Source organism: Mytilus californianus, unplaced genomic scaffold (assembly GCF_021869535.1).
Source record: "Mytilus californianus isolate M0D057914Y unplaced genomic scaffold, xbMytCali1.0.p SCAF_4, whole genome shotgun sequence".
NCBI classification, from domain to species: Eukaryota; Metazoa; Mollusca; class Bivalvia; order Mytilida; family Mytilidae; genus Mytilus; species Mytilus californianus.
Window position 1 is genome coordinate 104181670 of NW_026262690.1, and position 11625 is coordinate 104193294.

Here is an 11625-nt window from a genome sequence, read left to right on the forward strand (position 1 = left end):
ATACAGGACACATTATTCAAACATTTGAGACTGTAGATTCTTTACTTTTTGATTTAAATGGCACCTGCTTAGCAGAGGAGTAGCAAGTACCAATTTTTTAGTCTGGTTTGACACAGCCATGGATCTTAAACCCAGTACCACAACACCACAGAGGCAGTTTTTTATGAAGTTTTATAATACATATAAAGTCTTATAAACCATTTCCAGTGACATCACACAAGAATTAAATTACCCTAACTGTTTTCTTGTTAACATATCTTAACAATCTTATCCCTCATATAGAGAAGTAAAACATAACATACCCAAGATCAATGTTAAATTCATCTTCTATATAATATGTCTGTCTGTCCGAGTTCTGGCCTTTACTTCCCAACTAAAAGATAAAAAAAATCTTCAGTAATGTGTACATTCTCCTTTTATTACACCAGGAAAAATATTCTGTGTATGCATGTCAAAATGAGTATGGTTCCTCGGTTAAACTTGCTTTTATTGAACTAAAGTAATATATTTGATTATCATGTAGTATAACATAATATTTTGCAAATACTTCAAAACCATAATAATGAAATATTACATTTTCCATTGGACTTCAAACACAAAAAATTATAACCAAACTTACTACAAACTGAAAACATTCATTAAACTGTGGACAAGTTGTCTTCTTCTTGACTGTCGTCCTTCTGATATCAGCTTTGTTCCTAGACTTACTGTAGGTCAAGGTCACCATAGCATAGGGATTACACCCTCCATTTGTTACTGGTAAGTCACTACATTCTAGTACCCTAATGAAAGACAAAAAAAAAATTGTGAACAAACTAATTTCGATCAGATTTTTTAGGATTTTGTATTACAAAACATTAGTTTTCTATGTTATCTACTTCTATTTATTTGTGATGAATTCTGTACTGACCATTGATTTTTGGAAGTTGTCTCAATTCTTGCATTGTGACAGATTTATCATGATTCTTTATTTCATGTAATTAATGCTCTGGTGCTCTTTTATATCTAATTTATGAAAAAAATATTGTATTTACCTTCCAGAAAAAAAACTGTAGACAAATACGAGATATTTTCCATCTCAATTAAATAGAGTTTATGCACTATACAGTTTTCAAAAAGCTTAACCATATACCTCCTGTTCTATTTTGAACATATTGAAAGTGGGTGCTAAGATTTTTTCATGAAAAGTGCTTCAAGCCTGTAGTTCAGTGGTTGTCTTTGGTGCATATCTGTCATATTTGTTTTTCGTAAATTGTTTTGTTATAAATTAAGCCGTTAGTTTTCTCAATTGAATCAATTCATATTTTTCATGTCAGGGCCTTTTACAGCAAACTATACGGTATGGTGTTTTCTCGTTGTTGAAGGCTGTACAGTTGCCTAAAATTGCTTACATCCACTTCATTTGAAATTTGGTGGATAGTTGTCTCATTGCCAATCATATCACATCTCCATAATTTTATATTCAGATTTCTTCTAGCAGCATGTTAGCCTCTTCAATTTTGTGTCATTGCTCTAAGTTCTATATCCACTGTCTTTTTTAGCCAAAAAGGTAAATATACATGTACACACATATCCCCCTTTACAACCCTCTAGTACTCATCAATAGTGATAAATTAATAAAAATTTTCTGATATTTGTATACTTAATCATCTCACCTGACGGACAAACCCTGTGAGGTATAATTTTCTGATTCACCATTTAAGTATTCATCAAACTTGATCTCCAAGTGGACTTTACCCTAAAATAATCATATCACTTATAATTCATCATTTAAATGTAATTCAAACATATAATTACAGCAGACATATGTCAAACATGAAATGATCTAAAGGAAATGATATAAGATGAAAAGACCTTTTGATGGATTGATGTTTTAGCCAAATGTCAAAATTCTATTATTAGTTATTTACACTTAACAGAACCTTATTAGGTAGCATTTAGGTTATTGGTTGATAGTGTTTAATTTAGAGAATGAAGGTTGACATTAGTTTTTTTATTCTCAGATCCAACAATGAAAATTCCAACTGAAAATATATACATCTCCAGTCAATGCCTTCCTAGTTTGTTCATACTTTATATACATGGCATGTTAATTCTTGCCACATGTAATTTGTAACTTATTTCCTACCCATCAATAAATGAAGAAGTGAAGTTCATCATATGTCAAACTTTTAGAGTAAAGTCTTAACACCTCACTCTGAAATCAATGATGATTTAGAGATGACATGGAATGATGTTTTATATGTTTAATGTATCTTACTTTGGACTGACATAACAAACTTTACAAGACTTAGTTATAGCATGACTGTTACATAATCTTCATTTCCAAACATATCTTTAATGAATTCTTGGCAATATTTATTTGTGTAAATTTTTTTTAGTGATGATTATGATAGAGAAAGTAAGACTAAGATTAGACAATACTGACATTAAGGTTACATTTAATTTTATGAGGTAAAAAATGTATGTGGCTAAATACCTGAACTTCATTATTAGCATCAACTGGTACTAAAGGGAACCAGTGCTCTTTCCCATGATACTTGTACAGTTCCTGTCTTCTTAAAGTTGTTTTTCCAATAACCTATAAAACATTAATGAACAGTTTTTACTAAAAGGCTAAATTATAATTCCTTTGACTTGGTTGCACACATCTTTGGCAGATGAAATAATTAAATTTACATTTAAAAAAGACAATAACTTCTTGACTTATAATATCTAATGCAAAGAGTTACCCGACAAGAGTTTCCAAAGTAAATACCTAATTGTATATTATTAATCTGAGAGATCCAAGTCTAAACTGATGACCCAACTTAAATGGAGTAAAGTTATGTTATGATACAAAAAGTAGTAAATCTGATTGATAAAGCATTCTAGATTTCTCCAGTATGGATTTAAATCAAAAGTACACCAAATATCTCATTCAAATTGGGAATGTAGGTATGGGTTTCACAAAAAAACATACAACTAAGATTGATCGTAAGTATACTGAATTTTTCATGACTTAGTGCAATCAACTTTAGTCATAAGATTTTTTGTGAAACTGACTCCAGGTCTTAAGGAATTAATTATTGCTGAAAAGTTATAGTAGGCAAATATTTTACATCATGTATTTATAGCATTAAATACAAATCCAATGAATCAGTACTCACCTTACTTTTATTTTGACTGGCTTCATACAATTGAACAGATAAGTATCTAAACTTCTTTGGAATTTCTCCTGTAAACTCTTCACCATAAAATGGACTGTAAGTATATTACATTTTCCATTCAGAATATATAATAATGAACAGAATTTATGTTTTCTTTTGAATTTACTGAAGACGGACCAAAGAGAAAAAAATGTTAATTACCTACCTTTAACCAACTAATTATACATATTAAATACAGGGAAGATAACAAGATGCCTGTAGATTCCCTTATGAAGTGCCAATGAACAAAGGAAAAACTAAAAGTAGCATTTATACACAGTAATTGTGGCTTTAACAAATATAAGAGACATATTTGGAGAGTGAAGAGCATGTTTGGTGTGTTCCCATAAAAGTTAGATACTCATAAAACATAAACAAAATGTTAAATTATTAGCCTTGCTATGTCATGTATGTCTATAGAATTATTTAAGGACCATGCCGTCAAAAGTAAAATTTGTTGATCATGCTTGAGTGTCATTTGTGCCCTTTTTTTTTATTATCACAGGAAGCAAGCAGCCCTTAAAACAAACAAAGAAATGATGAACTTTCAACAAAAATCCTCCAACTTTGAATGAAATTCTTGTTTCATTTTTTCTCATATTAACAATATAAGTGATTGATGTAGAACTTTGTTATGGTTATGTATATATTCTGAACCTGATATCATTTTACAAAACTTTTATATGCAATTCATTTTCTTTGTTTAGAAAAAATGAATTACTAAAGCAATTTTCCATACTTGAGAGACTTTTCAACTGTAGATGTTCTGTATATTTCTTCGTGATCTAATCTTATTACACAGAATGTACTTTTCCCTGTTCCTGATAAACTGTTGCTTGGTAGATTTTTGGCTTCACCTGTAAATAGTTAAATTTTTTAAGTGTTACAGAAATAAATATTACAATTATATTAATTTCAACTGAGTAAACAAGAGATATAGGATCATCCATGGTAGAAGGCCTATCAATAACTTTCACAGGTAATTATGAACTGCAATGCAAACAACCTGGTGGCTTAACTGAGCAGTTTAGACACTGGTTTCTAAATTCGTAGTTAGTTAAATTATGATATGAACATCAATGAACCTCATAAATAAACGCCCCAAGAGCAAGAAAAGAGTACATGGAGAATGCTTGTAGTATTAGTAGTAAAACAATCAAAGTATCTTGATCAGGTCATAATATATAAAAACAGGGTTTCCATTAACCTGGTAATGGTTATGTGTTGAAAGATCCAAAGGTGGGCTTGATGAAACATCAGACACAGTGTTCTCTCCAGGATTTTTGGATAGCACCAGGGTAACGCGTGTGGACAGCTTGGTGAAATGATTCCTACAATCAGTTGCGTCGCGTCGCTTAGCTATAATTCTAGTATACTGCAGTATGTCTTTTGTTTTGTTTTAACACTGTGGTACTGTGTTATGTAGACATTGAGTCAAAAAATTATTTGGAAAAAAAGAAGTAAATCAATAAACAGTTTGTATACTTTAATATTTTTTTAAAATAAATTAAACATGATTTATTACAAAATATTCATCTAAATTTAAAGTAATAATCAAATCTTTTATAAAATCCATGACCAATAAAAATAAAATATCATTCAAAGGAGACCAAAAATGTTCAATTTAAAAAAAAACTTTATAGTTTCTAGAAAGAAAGTTGTTGTAGTTGAAAGGATTCTTGTCATAAGGAGATATAAAATAACAAGAACAAATATTGATTTATTGTTTGAACCAGTTTCTATCTTGAATTTAAAAAAAAAAAAAAAAAATTTCATAATACTTCAGATACTATATAGTTTGAAACCCGATATCATGCACTAACTATATCATAATTAAAGAAAATGTTGGCCATGGTTTAATCAGACATATTATACTATACTAATGAGCCAACTTTATTATGTACAAAAAATGTACAGTCGTGTGTGCAACTATGGGGTTCACACTGTTTGTGTACAAAGTATTTTCAGACTTGTCACAGGTCAGTGCTTAATTGGGTTGTGAGTGAAGCCATAAACTAGTTATCAGTGATCATAAAGTTATGAACTCCTAATTAAAACACAAAAGAATAATGTAACAAGTGTTAATTACATCGATTAAATCCAATCAACAAGGTTAACCTCATAAGGTAAATCGATCACGTGGTGTCAACAATCTGGGTAAACTGGTTTGAAGTGGTCAAATTTCATCTGGAATTTTATACCGCACGGAAAAGATTTAACAAATCGCTTAAAACTTTACCAATTTACGATTTTTTTTACTGAAAATTTTAGCACAACGGAAAAAATTATAAATCGCGGTAAGACCGATACCACCACGGTCAAAAATTATACATCGCGGGCCCGTGGTCCTTTAAGGGCATGGGGAGAACACTGGACATAAAAACCTATCAGACTTAACCCCTACCAGTATTGGTTAAGCATATACAATATATGCAAAAAAGCACATATTTGTAAATAATATGTATGATAAAAAGTGCAGATTTCAATTATAATCAGTACTTTGAGTAGTCAACAGTTTGAACAGTCAAATGATAAAAGAATCCAATTTTTTTATGATCAATAGTATATGTCATGGGCTTATACATAATAAGAATAATTGTCATAGGAACCCTATTTACAGTGTATGGTATCTGTATAAAATAATTTAGAATTTCAGCATAATTTAGTACATGTTACATTTAAATTGACCAGTTTTGTCTAAATTTTAGCTGAAATTATAAATTATTTCATACAGATAACATAAATAGGACTCCTATGACAATTATTTGTAGTTTTTGCAAGATTTAAAAGGGAAAACAGTATACAGGGCTCTATGGTTACAAATTCCTTTAGATAAGTACTTTAAAAATGTTACTTGCTCAAAGCATTCATTACTTTAATACTATGTACACAATGTACCAGAGGTTTTACCAGTGAACAACAGCTGTGAGCTGTTCTCTAAAGACATCAACTGATGATGACTGAATTAATAAAATAGTTATTTCTTTCCAATGCAGTATTATGTTACTGTATTGGAAAGAACACATGTCTGTCTGTTTCTTTTCGTGTGTTAATATGCCTGTGAGTTGGTGGACTATACCATTTCCTTATCAACAGGCATTATGAATCGATGGTGTCTGATGGACCTAGGACATATTTATGTGTAATATTGTAACGAAAACCGAGCGGTAGGGCCTTAGTGTTAAACTATAAATGTTTATCCCTTAGTGTGTTGCTATAAGAATGTTCTTGTAAGAATGCATAATTATATATATGAAATAAAAGTTATGACGGGAGACCCTTCTTTGGTAGCATGGTACTCTGGTATCGTGGTACTATGTGGAACTCTGGTATTCTGACGGAATACACACGGGCAAGGTTGGTTCCTCTGGTAAGGTAATGACTCGGATATAAAAGGGTAGATTGGAGTATACTAGCTTTTTGTATGGGAACTCTCGATGTTTGTAAGAATAACAGACTCGTTAAATAAAAATCAACTTGTATTAACTTTAAGATGCATTAAATATCAACAATACATATAAATATTAAATAACTTAACAGTATTCTAGTCTAACAGATTAATTCTTTATTAACCTTCTATCGTGAATTAAAGAAAATGGATAGCGGAAAAATATACCCAGAAAGTTTACTAATTGTAGTTCGGTAATCGGCAAATGGTAAATCAAATACAATGCCAAAAGATAAAGTTTCTCTCAAGAAGTTATTCTCTAAATGTAACTCGTAAAGGAATTAACAAACCCACATTATACGGACGTCGTCTCCTCGGACATTGTAATAGTGTTGGCTGTCTGGTTACTACTTGGTATGGTACATGGTATCTGTACGTATATCAAAATCGCTTGGAATTAACGTGTGTTACTTGCCCAGGGTAAAATCGTGCTAAAGACTTATCTGTATTCTCCGCCGTATTTATACTTAGGTAAACCAATTTACCGATTTGGTTTACCATTTACCATTTTGGTTTACCATTTACCATTTCGGAAAATACCTAAATTGGGACCGACAAAGCATGATTATTTGTCAGTCCTACAAAATCTGTCAATTTTATCCTGAAATAAAATTAATAACATATTTTATCGAAAAATAACTTTATTAATATTAGTTTTATTCTTCGCACCCACAGGCAAATTAACAACGAAGGACCAGTTCAGATCTTCTGATTGTTCTTATTTAAAGTCATCTTCAATATCCATTTCATCATCTGAATCACTTTATCGGCTGTTACAGTATTTGTTTGCTCCATTGTAGGGTTCAATCGCTGATTGTTTGCCAGGGATGGCTCTATGAACAAATTAAGTAGGCGACGTGTAGATCGCCGCTTTGGTTTGTTTATAATAAATCCGTAAACCAGTACGGGAAATTGGCAGCGGGTATATCTGATAACCAATGAAAACACTTGTTGGAAACAGTTGCGGTACATCTAATAACCGATGTAAAAAAGTGCCGAAATATGCACTACAACGGCCATTTTTACATCGGCCATCGGGACCGACACTAGCCTTCAAAATACTGGTCCGAGCCTCATTTTGACCGACAGGACTGACCATTTTCGCGAACTCTGGATTTATTTTTATAGGATTTAATTTAATTTTTGTCAATAAAGTAGCCTTCATCTGAAAGTCCTCCAAACAGTAGATATCAGTGGGTACTTTTGGAAGCAAAATCCTTTGGGCCTTTTGGGATTCAGCATCAGGAGAAAATTTCTGATTTGGCCACCCTCATAATCCTTATAATCAAGCCCTATTAACTGTAGTTTGTAAAATATTTACCATCTACCTCACCTTGACCCAGTGCCATTATGATAAGGGATTCTGAGGACAGCCAAATCAGAAAAAACACCTGGACACTGAATCCCAAGGGGGGGTTATTGAAAGCCCTGCATGATAGGCAGAAATAAACCCAAATCTGATATGTTTTAAAACAATTTGCTGTTTTTATCATGAATTTCAACTGAAAAGATATAATTTTTAGGACAAATGGCACAGATGTTTGTGACAAAAGGATACTTAAAAACTTGTTTTTTGTTTAGAGTGTGGCTAAATAAATATGGTATAAAGAAAAAATTTATCAGACATTTGGACCAGTATAGGCCAATACTGCAGATTTGTCTCATGATCTGGTTTATTTCTGGAGGCCTTGAATATAACTTCTAAGAATCCTGAACTAAGTACAAGATGTAATTGTGACTTTCGTCCTATCAATTCTGTGACTTTCTTTATTAAGGATCAATTCAATCTATGAAATTCTTGAATTTCATTTCTAGATGTTCAAATTAATTATTTGTTTGTAATGTTTACAAGTATTAAATAAATTTACAGTAAGTTCTACAAAGTCAAAACATTACAAATGTATCTGTCGTCAAGAATCATGTGCGCAATGGTTTCGCTTCAATCTTTAATTCGTGGAACTTAGGTGTTCAGTTGTGAGAAACATACATAAAGTATATGTTAATGATAATTTTTTTCTATTATACTTGAAATAACAACCTATTTTCACTTTTAAACTTTCTTCAATTCTCACATTTTCTTCGGCCATACTTCCATTTCCGGTGTTTAAAAAAGTAAATGAAAACCAAAACAACCACTGATATGAGCCAATTCCGCATTAAACCTGCGAACCCACTAATACATGTATTACCACTGCGAGTTCTCGTAGAACGAAAGTCACACTCAAATGTTCAACTGTTGAACAGACAAATGATCCATTTGCATGCGAACGATACATTACTATTTTAGAAATGTTTCCTTGGGGAGCACATAATAAACAATATTTTATTTTTTAACTGAGTTACGCGGATGATTAAAATGTGAAATGTTCCGGCCTGGGGAATCAGTATTGCCGCAATGATCCTCTGACCCGGACCCATAATTGAAGTTACCATTTAATGCAATGTCAATTTTGGGAACACACATCTTAATGTGGCTATAGGGAACACATAGAAAGTAACCATTTCGTGTAATTTTAAATCGGCTCGTCTTGGGAACACATTATCTGGGACTATCATACTAATAGTATAATAGCCTCAGACATTATAAAAGTTACCCTTTCATAGTGAAATGTTTTATTTCTATTTAATTCAAAATATTGTATTGTTCAAATATCAATCGTACATTTAAACAAAGGGATTGAACAAAAGGCATTGCCTATACAAATCCTTTCCCATACAAGATGGATTGAATAATCTGCCGGATAGTATATATCTTATATATAGTTATTCGGAAATGTTCTTCTAGGGACCCGTGACATATAAACTATCACTTAGTCGAAATTTATAAATGACTCAATGATCAAGATGATATCCTCCTACCGGTAAATATTTCATAACTAAAACTTATGGGAAGAATGCTATAAAAGAGAAAATTTTCTCATTTCTAACTTTCGACTAAATGATAATTTTTGATAAATGTTCACCGCAGGAACATTTTAATGTTCCAGAGAGAAACATTTTACTAAATTGCAACTTTTAAAATGTGTTTTCCAGTGGAACATTGTACTAAATGGTAACTTTTTGATATGTTTCTATTACAAGTGACATCAATAAATATACCATTTATTATTACTTTTACAGATCGATACCGAAACAAACAAGAAAACACAAGAAAATAATCAAAATGATATCCCTCATACCATTAATTATTTCATAAATAAAGACTTGTTAATTACTTGGAATAATACTGCAAAAGAGAAATCAATGAGCCATTTGATTACTTTCGACTCATTTCAATGTTCCTTAGAGGAAAAATAAATGGTAACTTTTATTGTGTTCCCCCGGGAACATTTCACTAAATTGTAACTTTTATCATTAGTTTCCAAAAGGAAAATTTCACAAAATGGTAAAATAGTTATGTATGAGCACGCATGCAAATGCACGACTTGCCGGTTCCACATGGGAACTTTTAGAGTGACTTTCATCTACGAGCAGATATTATACTTGATTAATTCACTTGGTATATTTGATCTTTTAATTTATACAATGTATTATTTCTACACACTTTAAATTGTATGAAAGTTCTAATCAGTCATACTTCATTGAGCAGAGTTGTATCTATGTCCACCTGTCTAACTCATTATATAATTTATTGTCACACCTTGTTTAACTTTATGGTCAGTTCTTATTGGTCATTTTGGACACACCTCAGATTTTGGAAAAGAAGTAATGGTGGTCAACTCAAGAAAATTAGAGACATATATGTTTGAAGAGTACATGTAAGGGCTGGATCGTAATCCTTGGTAGAAATGGAGATTTTAGAATGATTTTGAAAGTTACCTTGATTATAATAATATGCTTTTTGATAATGTCAACGTATACATGTATGTGTTCCGCCTAACATAAGTTCCCCAGAAATCTTTGTTATAACAGGAACCAATATATGAATATTCAACGTATTATTCCCAGGTTAAAAAAAATACCATAATATCTATACCATTTATTCCGTTAGAAACAAATTCTCGGTAATAATTGTTCCAGTGGAAATAATATTCCAAAATATTTTTTTTTCCATTTGGCACTTACATTATAAAGGAACTTCTATTTCATGACAATACGACGTATCAATACAAACACATGATTGCAACTTTGTTGCATATTTTATGAATTTCACTCGGTATAATTTATTGTATACGGAATAGAATATGACCTACGATCTTGTAACTGTTTTTTACAACATGCAGAATTTATATTGTCATGGTTTAGACCCATTTTGCCATATAGCTTCTCGCAAAACAGGATTTTATATGTAGAGCCAAACAGATAAAGGACAGAGAACCAGTCTAATCCAAAGCGTCCAATACTTTGGGTTAGAGTGTTCCTGATGAAGGTTATTCCAGAGAAGCGCTGCGGACGAACCAGTCAAACTTATAATAATGTGTTTTTTTTTATTTTATCAAGTGGACCTATTCTTCTCTTTCATGGTGGACTGAAGGACTCCGTATGCTTCGCAATACTAATCCGGTTCCGGTAGCTTCAGCGGTTTATATGTCAGGTCGTGCCTTTTTTTTTAAAATAATAAAACAGAATATCTCATTAAACTTAAGAATCTTATCAGAGTTAAAAAAATTCTCAATACAGCCTTATATTTGTCAGAGCATTTTAATACAACAGATTGGAAATTGGCGAACTCTGGTGATATCAAGAGGCCATGGTATTAAAAGTCTGTGTTTGTCAAATAACGATTGAAATACAATAGGAAGATTGGAAAACGAAACAACTGTCCATCTGAACATACTGCAATACACTCAGTGCCACGATAACGTTCTGCCAAACTTAAAAGTTCGGCGGTTTGGGGGCTTTTTGTCCTCACTAAATAAAACTAACAAAATGGATTCATCATATGCCAGCGTCAAAGAATTGGTCCCACAGATAAAAATAAAGCCTATTTGAGACAACGAAGTCATCGATTTTAGAATATGACGAAAAACTCAAGTTTATGCACGAAAT

At 31.7% G+C, this 11625-nt stretch overlaps 1 protein-coding gene across 2 annotated transcripts in view; it reads right to left on the minus strand.

The window, feature by feature from the left end:
* Positions 1 to 8731, minus strand: part of LOC127738959 (ras GTPase-activating protein 3-like) — a 34643-nt gene extending 25912 nt beyond the window's left edge. For both annotated transcript variants that reach the window (XM_052250459.1, XM_052250458.1), the window contains exons 1-7: positions 8675 to 8731; positions 3928 to 4045; positions 3150 to 3243; positions 2480 to 2581; positions 1656 to 1738; positions 620 to 782; positions 303 to 373 (exon numbers count right to left, since the gene is read on the minus strand). In XM_052250459.1, the coding sequence (XP_052106419.1) occupies positions 303 to 373; positions 620 to 782; positions 1656 to 1738; positions 2480 to 2581; positions 3150 to 3243; positions 3928 to 4045; positions 8675 to 8723 (680 nt within the window). In that variant the 5' untranslated portion in view covers positions 8724 to 8731. The remainder of the gene's footprint in view (positions 1 to 302; positions 374 to 619; positions 783 to 1655; positions 1739 to 2479; positions 2582 to 3149; positions 3244 to 3927; positions 4046 to 8674) is intronic.
* Between the last annotated feature and the right edge of the window lie 2894 nt (positions 8732 to 11625).